This window comes from Telopea speciosissima, chromosome 11 (assembly GCF_018873765.1).
Source record: "Telopea speciosissima isolate NSW1024214 ecotype Mountain lineage chromosome 11, Tspe_v1, whole genome shotgun sequence".
NCBI classification, from domain to species: Eukaryota; Viridiplantae; Streptophyta; class Magnoliopsida; order Proteales; family Proteaceae; genus Telopea; species Telopea speciosissima.
The window spans coordinates 21,704,984-21,723,581 of record NC_057926.1 but is presented as its reverse complement, the minus strand read 5'-3'; the positions used below and the strand labels follow the sequence as shown (position 1 = coordinate 21,723,581).

The following is an 18,598-nucleotide window of genomic DNA, read 5'->3' as shown; positions in this document are numbered from 1 at the left end:
TGGACCTTGAGGTGATCCTCTTAGGATCCTAAAACCATAACACCTATAGAGATGAAGATTGTAAGTAAATGACTTAAGAAGTTTGTGTTGTATTTTGTCAAACTTAACAATAGTAACACTTGAGGAATCCTCATGGGATCCCACCTACACTCTTTTAACACTATTCTCACACATCCCTAGGTTACTTAACCAGTACGAGAGAGCGTGTACCAAGGTAAACCTTATTAAGTACCTCAAGCTATGATCGAACAACAGGTGAGTAGGTTTTGGGTGATTGTTTGGGTTTGCTTATTAAATATTCATTTACCATGCTACTTGTATGATTAATAAGCATATTGCATATTTGCATTATTTATCTGGATTGTGAACTGATTCAAATGTGGATATGTGAATTGCTTCATTATTGTATCGGGTTACGGTGTCGGGTGTACCGGTATCGAAACCCCAAGAGTGTTTATGAACTCTTATTGTTTGTCATATTGGCCTATATGCGCCATGTTGTGCTGGTACCCGGGTGCTAGATGAAATGGGACGTTGATGCACCCGGAATATCTCTCGAGATGATAGGGTTTGCATGTACTATAACTGTGGTTAGAATCTTATTTCTCTATGCTACGACCCTTACCAATTGGGGTTTAGGTGTTGGGTGATCAGAGCTCCTTGTTGCTTGTGGGGGAGAGAGAGGCCAAGTCAAGGATGATCACTGATCATTGGGGTCTGCCACTAGGTGGTTTTGGTGGCTTCGACCAGCGTAGGTCCCTTGGTGACGATTGAGGTTTCATTATGACAATAACATAAGTGACCCATAGTATCTCCCGAGTCGTCATAGTAGCATATACCCGGACTTAGAATTGTTTGTTAGGTGAAAAATCTACTAACATTTACATGCATCATGGACTTTGTGTGCATTGTATGTTTGTGCATTCCCCATTCCCTCACTGGGCTCAGTGGAGCTTACCCCTGTTGCGTAACCCTTTTTAGTTGTATACAGGTGATGTAACATGGTGATCCTTTTGATGTGGACTGATTGGAGTCTGTGATATTGGACCTTGATCATGGCGTATACTCATGGACTGTGCCATTGGGAAACAATTATATCTTTTATTATTTTATTTATCATGAGTATTATATATATTTGGTAGTATTTCTACTGTTTCAGTTTCTAGTTAATCCTTTGGGTCGAAATGTAAAATATTAAACTATCTATCATGTAGACTTTGAATCCTAAGTATTTGTAACACTTTCGCTTATTTTTGATCTTTTGGAATGTAATATTTCTTTACTTTTTGCACTCTGATATTACTGTAATTTAATATTAGTTTAAGACTGTGAGTTGGCCACTGCATCGAGATCCTGGTAGTGGTTATTAGGATGTTGATAAGCATCCTAGTCATACCCTTTTTATAGTATTTTATCCTTTATTGGGATAGGGGTGTGACACTCTCTCTCCTATTTGACTTGAAACCCTGATGGGCTTAAGTGATGTGCTTCTAATTAGTGAAGAAGCAGAATCTAAAAGGGAATAATTTTAATCAATTGATTTAAACATTAATGGGCCCATTAATTAATTAGCATCAAGCCCATACTAGTTTAAATAAATCAATTAATAATTAGCAAATCCTAGAACTAACCCTGTATATCAAATATGCACTAACCCTCCACTAAACAACATCGTCATCATAGAATCTAAGGCATGTACACTAGTTGTCACACCCCAAACCACCCCCTGGGAGGATTAGGTAAGGAACCCGAATTACATAACGGCAATCCGCCAAATCCCACGGATCTAGAAATAGTTACTCCATTCACAGACACACATCCATAGTAATACAACATGTAAATTCAAATTTCTGCAGAAACTATGATTACATTAAAAGATAAAGAAACGTAGCAGTACAGGAAATGATTGTTATATACATAAGTAGGTTTTATCATTCCCTCTCTCACTCCCACAAACAGAACAGTAACAGTAACAGCTAATATGTACATCAACTAAAATAAAAGGTAAATATATACAGGGCGAGATAACTCAAGCCCTAAAAAGAAAGAAGAAAACTAAAAGCAGAAATGGGGATAAACTCTTGTCAAAGTCAAAAAGGAGTTCCCAAGATAAAAAGCAGATCTAAAAGCAGTTAATACATTCACGGTCCCACATTCATCACATTACTACAAGTAAGATCAGAGTGCTGCAGATAAACTAAAATTATAATAACAAAAGAGAAAGCGTAGCGATACGGGAATGTTGGTGATATATACATATATACATATGTATGTTCTGAAACATTCCCAGTACAACCCACACACTGAAAAGAGAAAGCTGACATATACATAAGAAAAAGAAAAGTACATATATATATACAGGGCGAGATAATTCAACCCCAAAAAGGAAAGAAAAGACTAAGTCAGAACCAAGGATAGGGATAAACTCTTATGAAAACAAAAAGGAGTCCCCAAGACAAAAAGCATCAGAAGCGCTCCTCACTGGTCTTCGTCAATAACCACTGTGAACGCTTGCATCATCGATATGACCTTCATCGGGGTCCACACCAATATCATCATAATCACAAGGGCTCTCCTCCTCGGGGTCCACAGCGGCATCCACCTACAGAATTATCTAGGAGAAAAATATATATAACAGAGTGTGAACCCCACTGAGCTCGTGAGCAAAACATATCATCATGCATGCATATGCAATCACATTTCACATGATCCTACATGATATGCAAGTCCAGATTATTTATTAGCCACTTAGCAATACAACTAAGTCAGGTCAGTGCTACTACAATCCCTAATACATGTGTCCCTGGTGTGGGCTTGGTTACCCTTTCCCGTGATACACCCATTGAGTTGTCGGAGAGAACCAGTCGGCTCCAGCATCTCCCTACTCAGGTCAGCCTGACCGGCCCTCTAGATTGAACTTGTGAGGTAACTGACTTAATATCAATTCACCTTACCGGTGCATAAACTTTGTTTGGCATATAGCCATGATTCACCTATTGGTGCTTCCCAAGCTTGTAGCTCGAGGCTTCCCGGCATATTTGCCCTGAGGCATCCCAACTATGCTGAGGCTTCCTGGCATAAACACCCGAGGTTTTATGGAAGTCCTCACAGTCATCCAACACCTTAACCCCTGTTGGCAAGGGTGCATAGCATGAGTAATGAAACTCTAGCCCCATGTCTATATGCATCGTATGAGTCGGGCGGTGTCAACCATATCCCATACTACGGGCTACCACCGGCCTCATTTCCAAGCCAACTACGACATCTAGTCTAACATTCACAATCATCATGATATATTCAAGAAAAATTGATCAACAGTCGTACGATGTGTAATAATTGAGAAATTGAATTTAATTAAGTAACAAGCAATATAATTGAAGAATTTAATTGCTGGCATTATAATACTATTACACACACAAACACGATAATATTTCACTCACCTGGGTTTGGTTCTAGAAATTCAGTTGTAGTTTCAATTTCGACTGCAGTTTGGCTGTAGGCCTCAAGCACGGAATCAAACCCTAGATATAAATCAGAAATATGTCATTTAATATTTTGAACTGATTTTGCATGTCCTAGGGTTGATCTAGGCTCACTGGGTTGACTCGGTGGTCATCACTTGGAAATCTCTGGCCCTTGCACTGGGCCTTAGGCCTATGTCCTGGTGCATCATCCAAAGTTGTGGTCTAGGGGCAGAATGGTCATTTATCATATTGATACATGTCCCTAGGTTATTCAAGCTTCATAGTACAATCCCCAACTTGGCAGTGCTGCAGGACCTTCATAGACAGGGTTTCCAAGTCCTACGGGCCCACTTGGGTACCTAAGGCATTCATACATGTAGACAGATGTGGGGAGGGGCATTTTGGTCATTTTCCACCTCCCTACACTGATTTATGGCCCATGGGTGAAGATCCCCAAGTCAGATCAGCATTAAAGTGAAATTTCATTCACTGGGCGATGTCTTTGGGTGATGTCTGCATCGCCCAGAGATTGCAAAACCAGAATCAGGCTGAGATTCCAAGGTTGCAGGCCATGGGCAGTTCATGGATCCTCTCCCCATGCATGTTAGGCCATCTTGGACCCCCAGGGTTATACTTTGCACTGGTCCTTATGGATTTTCAGTTGGGCCCACCACTTGGCTGCCAGGAGCTGCCCAGACAGCCCAGTGAATAGTAACCTAGCATATCCTTGGTTGCAAAACAGGGTTTTGGCTGCATGCTAGGCTGGATTCATGTGTAAATTAGCAACCTAAGGCTGTTACAACCTAGGGTTAGGTTCCATGCAGCCAAGACATACAATATGGGCCCTAGACTGCCTGTTCTTAGTGTAACAGGGCAATGCAGCCTGGCACAGCCCAGGTTTCGGTCCCAGGTGCAAAACAAATATGAAAATCACCATAAAATGCTCAGATCTTCCATGCATCATGCTTGCATGGTAGATCTAAGATGGTACATGGCAGCCCCCAGCTGTTCTGGGCTGCCAATGGCCAGAAATCCATTCAAAACGCAGAGAAATATGACGATGAACAGTAGCAGCAATGGAGCAACATATCAAGGGTATGATTTTATACCTGAATGCTTAGAGGGCTGCTTAGTCCAGGCCTTGGAGGTAGGGCTGCTTCTCTTTCCTTCTCCTCCCTTCCTCTTCCCTTCCTTTCTCTTCTTCTCCTTCTCTTTTCTCTCCTTTCTTTCTTCTCCTTCTCTCCACGATTCCAACAGTACCAAGAGCTCTAAATGAGCCTAAGGTACCCCTATTTATAGCCCAACCCATAACTTGGGTCTGTTTGGCTGTTAAGGCCTCTTTTGAAAATGCATTTTTAACTGCATTCTCAGCCTTTCTGGGCACTCAGGTGGGGTCTACAATGATCCAAGGGTATGAGGTTGTCCCTCAAACTTCCCTCAACCTATGGGGGGTGCCCATGTCCAATATGGGTGGTCCCCACAGATCAGAAAAACTACATTTTCCCACTCTGGGTGATGTTTGCATCGCCCAGAGATTTCAGCAAGGCTGATTCTCTGTGGGCTTGCACAGGGGTTTGACCTAGGGTCAGGGCCTTGCACCCACATGTCATTCAAGGTCTTTTACACCTATTTTCAAGGGTGGGTCCCACATTTATAAAGAGGAGAGAGAATACCTAGAGTCCAAGCAGTACATTATGTTGTGGGTCATGCAATTGCAGGGATCAGCTATCCATCTTCTGACAGGTATATAGGAAGACATCCTCAGGGTTTCTTCATCAAATTCAATCACTAGAGTGATACTCCACAGTGTGCTTGGATGCCATGTCAGGGGTTCCTGTCCTTCAGTCAAGATTTCAGTCAATCAGGGGCAGGGTTTGACAAACACCCTTCATGGGCCAGTCCTCAGTAGTCACTAAGAACACTCGGCCCATCGGCACAACCTCCATTGGGGTCCACACCAATATGGTCATAACCACCATGGCTCTCCTCCGCATAATTAGCCTCCCCGCCATAGTGACATCCACCTGTACAATCATCTAATAGAAAGACATGTATAACAGAGTGTGAGCCCCATTGAGCCCGTGAATGAAATATATCATCATGTATGCATATGCAACTACAATCATATGGATCCTACATGAAAATGCAGTCCAGTTATTTATTAGCCACCTAACATCACAACTAAGGCAGGTTAGTGCTACTACAATCCCCAATACATGTATCCCTGGTGCGGGCTTTTAACCCCTTCCAGCTATACTCCCATTGAGTTGTCGGAGAGGACCAGTCAGCTCCCGCATTCGTTCACCAAGGTTAGCCCGACCAGCCCTCTGTGATTAACCTATGAGGCATCCGTCCCTTTTTATCTTTTCTTTTCTTCTCTGACTTAAAGCCTGACATATAGCCCATAATCACATTTCTTTTCTTTTATTTTCTTTTTTTCTTTTCTCATATATATGGTCACTCCCACAGGCATCCAACACCTTAACCCCTGTTGACAAGGGTGCGTAGTACGGGTGGTGAAACTCTAACCCCATGTCTATATGACATAGTATGAGTTAGGCAGTGTCAACCATATCCCATTCTACAGACTACCACAGGCCTCATTTTCAAGCCAGCTACAACATCTAGTCTAGCATTCACAATCAGCATAGAATATTCAAGCAGAATTGTCCAACAGTCAACAAAGTGTTGTAATGAATTTATGAGATTTGAAATGAACATGTATCATAGTGTTATTATTATAAGAATTTAATTTCAGCATATTATTTATGTTACACGTACATACATGATGACATTCCACTCACCTTGGCCTGGTTTTATAAGATCAGCTGTTGTTTCAGTTTCGGCTGGAGTCTGGCACTACACCTTGAGCGTGGGGTCAGATCTTAAAGTATTAAATCAAAAGTGTGTTATTTAATATTCAAATCTATTTTTGGATGTCCTAGTGCTGATCTAGGCTCACTAGTCTGACTCGGTGCTGAGTACAGTATCACTTGGAATTCTCTGGGTCTTGCACTGGGCTTTAGGTCTTTGTCTCGGTGCATCATTCGGAGAATGTGGTTCTGAGTCAAGTATGGTATTTTACCAATGTAGTACATAGTTCATGGTCCCGATAGTCCCACAATGTAGTCCTTAGGTCAGCTGTGTTGCTGGACCAAATCAGGCAGGGTTTCCCAGCCCTATTGGGCCCACTTGGGTACCCAAAGTGCAAGTAATGGTGGACAGATGTGAGGAGGGGTATTTTGGTCATTTACCACCTCCTTACATTGTTCATGGTCCACAGGTGGAAGCCCCCAAGGTCAGATCTGCAATACAACCCTTTTTAATTCTCTGGGCGATTCACTGGGTGATGTGTGCATCGCCTAGTGCATCGCCCAGAGCCTGTTTAAGACGTGAAGAGGCTCCAGATCTTGGGTTTTTCACCACAGGCAGTGCCGTGGTTGATCCTTCATGAATGTTAGGTCATTGTGGACCCCATGTGGAGTGATTTACAGTGGTCCACATGGATCATGACTTGGGCCCACCACTTGGCAGCCAGGAGCTATCCAGTCAGCACAGAGAATAGTAGCCCACCTGTGTTCCAACTTATGGCCATGGTTTGGGCTGCATGCAAGGGTGATCCTACGTAAAATAGGGTGGTTCAAGGCTGCTGCAACACAGGGTTAGGCCGAGGGCAGCCTGTGTGTACAGATCCAAGCCCAGACTGCCTGGCAGTGCAGTCTGGCATAGGGATAGATTTCAGTCCCAAGTAAATAACAACAGTAAAAACCCCATGAAAAAGCTTAGATCTTCCTTGCAATAAATTTGCATGTCAAATCTGGAGCAGTACATGGCAGCTCCCAGGTGTTTGGGGCTGTCCATGACTAGAAACACCTCCAAAATGCAGAGATCTAAGGAAAAGAGCAGAGAACCAACAGAGATAACATATAGGTATGGGTTTATACCTGTGATTGGACTGATTATACTACAGGAATTAAGGCTGGGCAGCAGTTCCACCTTCTTCCCTCTTCTTCTCCTTTTCCTTCTCCTTTCCTCTCTTTTCTCTCTTCTCTCCCTTCCCATGGTTTGAACAGTGATAAAGGTTCTAAAATTAGGCTGGGTCCTCTATTTATAGACTAGCCACAACTAAGGCCTGTTTGGCAGCCTGGGCCCACTACAAAAATGCATTTTTAAAACTAATTCTGGCCACTCTGGTGGGGTCCACAGGGGTCCAAGGGTAATTTATGGTGCCCAAGACTCCCATCTACCTCTGGAGGGTGTCCATGACCAGTATGGGTGGTCCCCACACCTCTGTTGATTAAAATTTCACTTTTTCCCACTCTGGGTGATTCACTGGGTGATGTGGGCATCGCCCAGTGCATCACCCAGAGAATATAGCAAAACTGTATCCCATTAGACTTGCACAGGGGCTTAGCCCAGGGCTTAGGCCTTACACCTATACCTCACCCAGGGTCAAATATACATATTTTTAGGTGTGGGCCCCACATTTATGGAGAGGAGAGAGAATACCTAGAGTCCAAGTTGTACATTATGCAATGTGCAGTACAGTGGCATGGAGCTGCAATCCACCTTCTGGCCGGTATGTAGGAGATCATTCCTGTTGGATCAGCCACTGGTGTGATGCTCCACAGAGTGCTTGGGTGATTGCCTAGGGTTTCCTATTCTTCATCCAAATTCCCAGTCAGTCAGGGGGGCAGGTTTGACACTAGTACTGCCAAACCTCATTCCATGGTACATGTTCGTATCGAAGCGTATGTGTATGTGATCGGAATCCATAAAACATAATTAAACTCTTTAATCAAATACATAATTAAAAATTATCATTTTATGTTAAAATAGGTTATGCAAAATCCATTTATCAAAATGGTACAGGATCCTGATTCAAATCCGACCATCCACAGACTAACTCCCCTTGATGTTCCTCAATCGAGCAGTGGAGATAATATTGAGTGACTCTTTCACTCACACAATATTTATGCATTCCCAGAACATTGGCTTTAGTTCTCTTGAACCGTAGTCATTAATGGTCCAAAGAATACGCTCCCATCATGCAGTGACAAGGCCCTCTCAGGTACTGGGTCTTAGTGACACATGTCTATCCTAAACCAACATCTGGTAATAATACATGAGGGAATCGACAAAATAAGATTCTTTGCCAACACACACATCAACATGTGCATTTCGTACCCTAACATCAAGCATGTCTAGGCGTACCCAGTACGACGACCATATGATAAGGGCTGCTCAACCCAAACCCTAGTCGTGACTACCAATTTAAAGTAATACTTATGGACATACATTGCTTAAAAAGTTTATATCGCATGTGATCATATTAAACAAAAATGTATGAAATGTTTAATACATAATAAACATGGTCAAATCGGATTGAATCGAGTTTGATGGACACATATGTCCAACATTTGTTGCCCAATTCCATCCTTATCCTCAGATTGTAGCTCGTATTATTTAGCTGAACGTGCTTCCTATTGGCTGCCACATGCATCAGGTTTGTCTTTATATTCACAGTGCGCAATAATACATAATAAATTAATACATCTTGATAACATTGCATTTTGAGATTCTATATGTTTTTCTTCTTCAGGTGTCCATTATGCAAGCATACACCGTCTACTACCTCTACACAGGTCACCGCCTTAACCTTCCAAATATCATAGTGAGAATCATGGCGTACAAAGTAGCGCACCCAGACAAGGGTAACTTGTCCAATTGTAAGGTTCTCACTAGGATTTTCGAACACTTTGGGGTATGGTTGGTTGATGAGATGAGAGGTCCTCCCGATACTCTTTTTGATGCTACGTCCTTAAAGAAGATGTGTATGACTAGCCGAGAGGGTAGTGTGGCTCCTCCTTCTTCTGATGACGAGGAAGGTGATGAGGGTGATCGGGATGGCAATGAGGATGAGGAGGTGTTTGATGAGTAGGAGGGAGAAACCACTGAGGTTGCTAAGGATGATCCACCCTAGGGTAGTTAGCACAGTCATGGGGTTGTTCCCCCTTCGACGACTCACTTAGGAGAGGCCTCCTCATCCCAATCCACTTGACTTTCTATAGGTTGGGGCCAGCTCACATAGCGTGTCGATGCTCTATACACAACTGTGGCAACCAGCTTTGCCACCACGGGCCAACAGATTATAGAGTTGTGGGGCCTGATCTTAAATATGGAGGAGCACTTTGGGATTCCACCACCAACACCACCGTGGTAGCAGCAGTGATAGTTCTAGGATTCTATCTTTTATTTCTTAGTAGTTTATTTTCTTTTGAATGCAAATTTTTCTTTGTTTCTAACGTGGTTTTGAAGTGTCTTTACTTGGGTTAATGTAATCCTTTTCTTTTGGTAATATGTCAAGCCTTATACTAAATTTCTATAATTAATGCATTTAATGCATCGACTTTTGAACCTATCTAAGTGAGTTCCTTAGTTTATCTTCTATTACATTTGTGTTATATAAAATTTTTATTGTGTTTCCTATCACAGAGTAGATCAATTGTCTGTTGAACTGTGAGTTAGATTATGGTAGAGCATCACTCTCTGATACCACGTTGTCATACCCCACTCCCTATTACTAGGGTAGTGTGACTAGGATGTACACTGACACCTTACTCAACCACCAAGATTATAGATGTAGTGCATAACCCTCAAAGGTAACAATCATTAAATCAATCAAAGTTACGGAAGATAGGGCATATATAACAAAATCATAGTATGGAAGCTAAGTGTTATATCATTTATTGTCCTGTATCAAATTTTCCAGTTCGCGAAATTGTTTAATTGCAAATGTATGTATTAATTACATTCAAGAATTAATACATTAAAAGGAGACTGTACCAAAAATACATAAATCAATGTATCAAAACATAAGGCATCATCATGCCCGAGAATCACTATACTCCATAAGCACATCCATCACACACAGAGGTCGGACCATGTTCCTCTACGTCGGGAGTCCACCAGTCATCGCTGCAATCAACAAACCGGCTCCAATGCACCTACATCATCATCTAAAAAGAAAGTACCCTCGGGGGATGAGCTTCACTAAGCCCAATGAGTAGTTAGATCATGCAAGCATACACAATAAGTCCATGAATGCATAAATGAGCTTATTTTATTAATTCCACATAAGCAACAAAATTAAGTTTGAGGGTATAGTAATACTGCAACACCTTAGGTAGCAACCCCAGTCCCAGAATCACCATTTATCACCCAACAATGTCAAACCCGAGTTGTGAACTAGAGCCTCCAGTCCCCGAATATGCCATGAGTCTCTTAACAAGCCCCTACAACCCATCCTGGCGTTTGATCCCATAATTACCATTGGTCACCCGAACTCGGTTCGCCTCTGGTAACAATCACATCATACCACAGAAAAGATATCCCAAAAAATCTCATCGGGCCTACCCCTATGAGTTGTCTGACACCTAGCTCCATGTTGTCAAGGGGTTGTAGTGTAGGGTCACATCATATCCTAACCAGCATACATATACATGAGCAATGGTTGCATGTGTATGTATATACTAGAGGCCAAGATCATGGTACTGGAATTCCCATCGGCCACACCATCCTCTCGTCTCCTCTAGCATAAATACACACATGACATAAGTACAACAAATGTGGTACCAAAATCCCCATAAGTTACACCACACCCTGTTTCCAAGCCTAATGCAATAGTTATCTCTAATACAATAGTTATATAAATTAAAGTGCAACAGTGAGTACGGTGAATACGGAACCAGAATTCTCATCGGCCACACCTTATCCTGTTTCCAAAGCCTAGTCTAAATGGTCATGAGCTACTTAACAATATGGCTATCACAAGCCCCGGTATTCCCCTCGGCGCCCGAATCCCATTTCCAACAATCCATCACATAGCCAATTCTAGCAACACATTTAATCACAAGAAATCCAAGCATATAGAAAGGATCCTAAGCATCTACATCAAAGCATACATAGTGAGTATTGTAATCATGACAGAAAACAAATCCTAAACTAACAATCATAATAGAATTTATGTTCCTAGTTTAATAAGCATAGTGAGGTTTGAGCATGAGTAACATACTAAACATATGTAACTAATAACATATCAATGATATGCATGAGTATGGCACAAGCATCATCCAAGGTTATAAATACTCTGTAAAATAACTCAAGCATCTAACCCACTCACCTAGTCGTCGTAACTTTTGTGATTTAAGAGATTCCTATAATTTCATATTCCTATACATCCTTCCCGTAGGTTGTAGGTACTCTAGAAATTCACAATTAAGTGTGCCTTAGGTTGAGTAATAGTATACAAGTCACAATTCCAAATCTGTCCCTTAGCAGTTGTTGAACTGCTCTGTGCGATAGATCTGGTGACTGATGGGCCATCTTCCCCCCACCATGCAGTGGATGCAGGCAGTACTCAAACCTTGAGAAGATTCAATTCATGTGGTTGATGTGTGCGGTTGATGCATCAGCCACATGAGCACAAAATTATTGTTTTTCAGCTAGAAGGCTTGGGCTTCTAGCTTGACCAAGCTCACATGAGCTAATGGGGTTGATTGGGGGTCTTCCCACACCTAATTGATTGTTTAGCACCCTAAGGTTCGCTCCAAACATGGGGGATGACCTATTCTATGGTCAAACCCTTCAAACCTTAGTTTTCTAGGTTCTTCCCAAGCTTTTGGGTTGTTGGGCTTCAAATGGGGCAATAGAGGGGTGCAAGAAGAGGTGCAAGGGCCCTATTTAAAGTCTTAAATGTTGGCATTAAAATCCCCTTGAGGTAGTTCTCCAAATTCCTATCAAAATCCCCAAACCCTAACTAAAATGGAAAAGACAAGAGGGAGAGGGAGGTGTAAGATCCAACAAGGTGCAAGGACCAACACTAGTTGAGCCCCCTTCCTTCTCTCCCTTCTCCTCTCCTTCTCTACGGTTTTCTTTCTCTTCTTGCTCGGGTTTCCAAAATGAGGAGGTGAAGGAACTCACTAATAGTTATAACCAAGCCTTGACTATGGCCTGTTTGGTTGAAGGTGAGTACCCTACGCTCCCAAACTACTTTAAATCCTTAGTTGAGCTTGGGACTTTCTCCGGTACACTCATATGCATTCACATGCATTAATACTATGATTTATATGCATCACATGCCATTAGCTATCATGCATGGTTAGGTGAAGTGATTCATGGTTAGTTACTTATCACCAATCTTTTGGAAGTGAATTTGGGTATCTAATCCGGCTCTCTTCACACCATTGGCTCGTGCGGGGGGTAATCAACAAACCTTACGCAGTCTACAAACCTTCCCATATCCTTATCAAGTAACCTATCTTTCACAGGTTCTCCCATCACCCAGTCAATGATTACATGTGTAGGTTTGACTGATATAGCCCATAAGTCTCCGGTATACACAGCCGTTGCATCTACACTCAAAGTTCAAATTAGTCCTGGTTTAGACACGATTGTAACAGACAGAGTTCAGCCATAGGGGAGGAGACCAGAAAAAACTGCGCCAAGGGTTCTTGGCCGGCTCCCCCTCTCCCACCTTGTGTTTTTGTTTAGAGCACCTCTTGTATGCTTTGTGGAGAGTCTTGACTCTCTCTCTCTCCACCAAGTTGACTTGAATTCCAAAATCCATTCCCAATGTGCTTCTAATTAGAGAAGAAGATGAATCTAAATGTAAAATAATTAATTTATTTTATTTTAATGGATAATTAAAATTGCACCAAATCCATTAAATTAATCAAATAAATCAATTATTTAATTAGAAAATCCCATAATTGCCCTTACTTAATAACACTTTATTGTATACCAACCCTCTACTAATCAACATCCTAGGACATGTATTTAGATACTGCTAAACCCTATTTCATAGTACATGTCCATATTAGAGTGTTTGTGTACAAGATTGAAATCCGCAAAATACAAGCAAACATCTTTAATCAAAATATACATATAATCTATCATTTTATGTGAAATAAGTTTTGTAAACCATTTCTAAAACGGTACTGGATCCTGATTCTCATCCCACCATCCACAAACAATCTCCCTTGTGTTCCTCAATTGAGCAATAAATACCTTGTTGGGTGCTTCTTTCACTTAAAAAATGTTCACACGTTCCTAGCACATCGGCTTTGGTTCATAGAACCTTAATCATTGATGAACCAAAATATGTGTTTACATGTTGCAGTGACAAGATCCTCTTAGGTACTGAGTTACAGTGACAAATGTCTATCCCAAACCTACATCTGGTAGTAATACATGAGGGAATCGACATAAATAGATCGTTTGCCAGTATACATCCATATGTGTACTCACATTCGTACCATTACATCAACATGTCTAGGTGTACCCAATGCAACGGCCATATGATAAAGATTCCTAATCCAAATCCTAGTTAAAATATAGACTTAAGAACACATAATACTCAAAAAGTTTATATTACATGTTAGAAAATTAAACTAAAATAAATAAATTAATGATCAACCTACAATAAGCCGGATTTGATGGACAAATAAATGTAACATAATCAATGTACGAGGGTGTAGAGTACGTGCTACATCAGAAAAAACCCTCTCCATCTTAAGCCGAAACAAGCGGATCCTAAACAAAAAACACTAACAATAATGTTGAAAAACGTTTGGCATGAATAATATTGCTTGAACCAAAAGAAAGGAGCTGTCACCATTTAACAATTCAAGCAAATATTGAAGATTACGTCCACGCAATGAACAAAAAAAATGCTATAGTAAGTTAGTAACGCTTTCGTCGTGGAGATTAAATTATTAGTACAGATAATGCCTTTTCGTTTTCCAAACAACGATTTCTCTATTACGTGACCGCTCCCGACTCCTTTAAGTCCTAACTCCTAACTACTCTACACATGGAACGGCGATGAAACCAAAGCAATCTGTCGATTAAATTGGGAACAAACAATAAAATCTGGGACGTGTGAAGCAATTCTTTTAAAATCGGTTCATTTTTAAACCGTTCTACTATCTAAATAATGGGTTGACCGGGTCTCCTAACAATTGATTAGCCTGTAAGAGTGAGATATAGCAATTGGGTGGGTTAAATTGGGTACATTTGAACCCACACTAAATTGGATTAGAGTTAATTTTGAACTATGTATCAAAAGAATTAAAAACAAAATCCTTAATAAGTTGGAGCACTATTTGGTCACGTGGCTATTGTGGGTAAACACAAGAGTGCGTGAAACTAGCACCCTACTCTTCATGAAATAAAAATTTACATCTATGTTGATGCCTCTACATGATCTCTCATTGATTGCGACATTGGTAGAATCAGCTAAAACCAATTTTAATTAAAAGAGAAGTTTTCTGTGGGGAGTGTGTGCCCTATGCTGAGATATAAAGGAAGACGAAATGATCACCCTACCCCCATAAAAGGCGGTAATGACCTCCCTATTGATGCTGTGTGTATGCTCCCTTTGACCCTCGTGCCCATGTAGGGCCATGCTCCCCACAGAGATCTCAAGCCCTTAATTAAATCAACACATTGGGTCATAAACCGCCTATGTAAGTTAAAGGTACTAACTCTCATTAGGAAAAAAATAGAGTTAAAGCTCCTAACTAGGGATGTAAATGGTTAACCCAAAATTCGAATTCGATCCACATTTGTATTTGTTTAGGGACAATCGTATTCGTCTACAGATATCTGGGAAAAATCCAAATACTTCGATAAAAATCCATCCAAAAAATAAATCGAATACTTAATAACAAAAAATTAAGTAAATAATGATCTTGAGGATTTTTGAAGATTCAACAGGTTCTAGAATATGAAGAAAAGAGAATTATGATCTAAGAGATACAGATTGACAGTGAATTGTATCCACTAAGGAGAGGAAGGTCAGGTTACGTAAGGCAGAGATGTAAACAGATGGTCGAAAATCTGAATTTGATCCGAATCCATTAAGAGGTATCCATATTCGGCCAAGGAATATCTGGATCAGATCACATCCCTGTATCAAAGCCAAATCCAATCCGTTTACAGGCCTACTCCTAACCTCCAAAGTTTGAACTTTGATCCGGGTCGGGGTGAAACTTAGCTTTCACCACCCATGGAACGTCACGTCGATGATTCAAACTAATATGTCAGCAAACGCGACTTGGATATTAAAAATCTGGCCAGGCTGTGTTCTCCATTGGGATTTGGGATAATCTAATCTATTTATACTCTGTACTTTCGATCTCTGGTAGGAGCTGAGTGAAGGAGAACACCAAAGAAAGCCATGGGTTTGAAGGTTTGTGCAGTCTTTCTTATTTCATATTCTCTTGAATCAATTCTTCCATGTTTAAGTTTAAAATGTTTGATTGCTTTTTCTCGATTGGTTCCTCTGCATCTTTCGCATGTTATTACTGCTGCGAATATATTGAAGTGATTTTGAAATCTAATCCTTGTTTGTTCGATTATGTTTATATCTGTAAGTGGTGAGATAATTGTGGGAAATCAGAAAATTCTGGCCTGTTCTTAGCAAGACCTGTCTTCCTTCCGTCTGTTCTTTGGATGGAAATTACAGATCTTCTGCAAAAGGTGTGAAATTGACAGATAATTAACCCTTCTTAGATTATCAATTCTTAGCGGAGAGATTTCAAAGCTATCCAAGTACTATGATTTGTCCTGCTTCCCAACATTAAACAGAGAAGAATGTAGTTGAAGTTGTAAGAGCTATTGGTGTCGGGCAATTCTCTGAAATTAAATAGTCTTGCTAAATTCTCCATTTAGTTAGTTCTGAGCCCTAACCTTGGTTATAACTTGGCTCTGTTTGATGAAAATACGTTTCTAATGTCAAAACCTAGTCTGGATCAAAACGGCTACAACAAGTCCTTGCTTTGGACTTTTAATAATTTGGATGAGTTATCTAAATAGTATATCTGAATAAATCAATGGAGTTGTCTTTTTGTTTCCAGTAAAAACTATGTCCAATTATGGGTCTCGTTGTAATTTAATCTGGGTTCTGTGGAAACCTTTGTTTTAAGGTTCAGAAAAGCATCATCATCTATATTTGGCTATTTGAAAGGGGTTGTTTGACTTAATTTTTTGTGGAGTCTAGCTAGTTCACTTTCTGCAATTAGGAACCTTGATGGGATTTTCTGTTGTTCTATGTCTTCAACTTGTCGTCTTCATACAATGTTTCAGGACTCACAGAATGAATCCACCAAAGAACTCATCCTGCTTGTATGCCCAATCATACATTCCATTACCTTTGTGCCAAATTTCCAAAATTTAATTTCTTAAAGGACTGCCACAGCCGGATTTGGGTCCTCTGTAGCGCGAAAGGGAGTGTAGCGCACCATCCGAAGGCCTGTAGTGCTTGGGCACGCAGCCCAATACACAGGTGTGGTGTTGGGATGCATGCCCAAAACTACAGGCCGTTGGATGTGCACTACACTCCCTATCGCGATACAGAGGAGCCCTACCCCACTGTGCCGCATATGTAATTGGAAATTAAAGCTTTGTTATCTTGGAAGTGGATGAAATGTTTGTACCTTGGATCCGTAAAGAATCAACATCAACTTTGGTAGGAGTTAACCATTGTACTGGAGAGACAGTTAGCCCAATAGAGATATAATAATAACCTAATGTTAGGGGAACTGCATTGTTCTGACACCCTTAAGCGGTTCTAAATCAAGGTCTCTAATCTCTGTAATGAATTTTATGATGTGATTTTTGTAAACTTTGATCTTTATACATTTCTGTAAACAAACCTTTTATTTGCTGCAGGAAGAGTTTGAGGAGTATGCTGAGAAAGCAAAGACTCTACCTGAGAAGACAACTAATGAGAGCAAACTCATTCTGTATGGTCTTTACAAGCAAGCAACTGTTGGACCAGTGAATACCAGTATGTATACTGTTCAACTACCTACCACAAAAAAAAAACTAAACTATCTAAATTTGTTTGTTTGGCTTTAAAGTCTAATGCATTTCTTTTTATAGGCCGACCGGGGATGTTCAATATGAAGGAGAAGGCAAAATGGGATGCGTGGAAGGCAGTGGAAGGTATGCCTTAGCGTCTAAGCTTATAAATGTCATATGCAGAAACATTTTCTTACCTGTTTGAATTTTGCTTCTTTTAAAAGCAGTGAGAGGCTAACTAAAATTACTCTTGGTTGCCAGGAAAATCAACGGACGAAGCTATGAGTGATTACATCACAAAGGTGAAGCAGTTGCTGGAAGAAGGAACTGCCTCTACTTGAATGTTATTTCAAGGGTCTTGAACTAGAAAATTAAATTGGGTGTTTCTTATTTTGGTGCTGTTAGGCCTTTCAAATTGTATGGTAGATTGTACCTATAGCTTATGGATGTTCTACTCATTTCCTTGAACTCAGGCATGTATATTTAGCTAGGTTATGGCTGTACCTAGTTAGATGCCTCTATGTAACTTTCACTTGTGGAATGGCAATGAAGTTTCTTGTGATTTTTATTAAGGATAAAATAAACTGCTAGTTGTTGGATCTTAAAGAATATTTATGCTAAGCATGGAACCAGAGTCTTCTTTGGAGTATGCTTGTTTGAAATTCGGAGGGGAAAAAACACCCAAAAAACAACTTTCTCATGCCAGCTCCATTATTGTCTAGATGGTATTGTACAATTATAAGACAGAATTTATTTTTCCCCTTGTATTGATTCTCATGCGAGCTCCATTATTGTTCCTTTCAGTCAGTGTTTTCTTGTTAAATGCGACTTCAACTCCTGTTGTATCTCTATCTCCCACCATTAGAGAAGAAATTTATAGCACTTTTCATTCTGATGTGTTTGCTTATGATCATAGGCGTTGTCAAGGCGTCGGCGTCCAGGCGCCTTGGCCGCCTTGGACACCTTTGTCACCTACTTGTTAACGCCTTGATTTTGGAACCTCTACTATGCCTTGGGTCGCCTAGCCGCCGTGACAACTATGATCATTGTGTAGGTCAAACTACGGTCCATGGGATCAAGTCATGATTCCCTAGGGAAACCAATTATAAACCAATTAGGGTATTGTACGCCCTGGGTTAGCCCATGGTCTCCCATGGGCACCCTATTTAAATTTTATGATTGGGAAACCCTAGTGCATCCCAATTAGGGTTTGGTCTGTCAAACCAATGCTCTGCCCTTCTGTTTTGTGTCCCATGCAATTATGGAAC

General features: G+C 40.8%; 1 protein-coding gene across 1 annotated transcript; it reads left to right on the top strand.

Annotated features, from left to right (window-relative positions):
* Nucleotides 1-750: 750 nt before the first annotated feature.
* LOC122646909 (acyl-CoA-binding protein) lies at nt 751-17,910 on the top strand. The gene is made up of 5 exons (XM_043840544.1): nt 751-755; nt 15,704-15,717; nt 17,199-17,316; nt 17,412-17,474; nt 17,592-17,910. Exons 2-5 carry the CDS (start codon nt 15,706-15,708, stop codon nt 17,669-17,671), a joined length of 273 nt encoding a protein of 90 aa, XP_043696479.1. The 5' UTR covers nt 751-755; nt 15,704-15,705; the 3' UTR covers nt 17,672-17,910.
* Nucleotides 17,911-18,598: the final 688 nt, after the last annotated feature.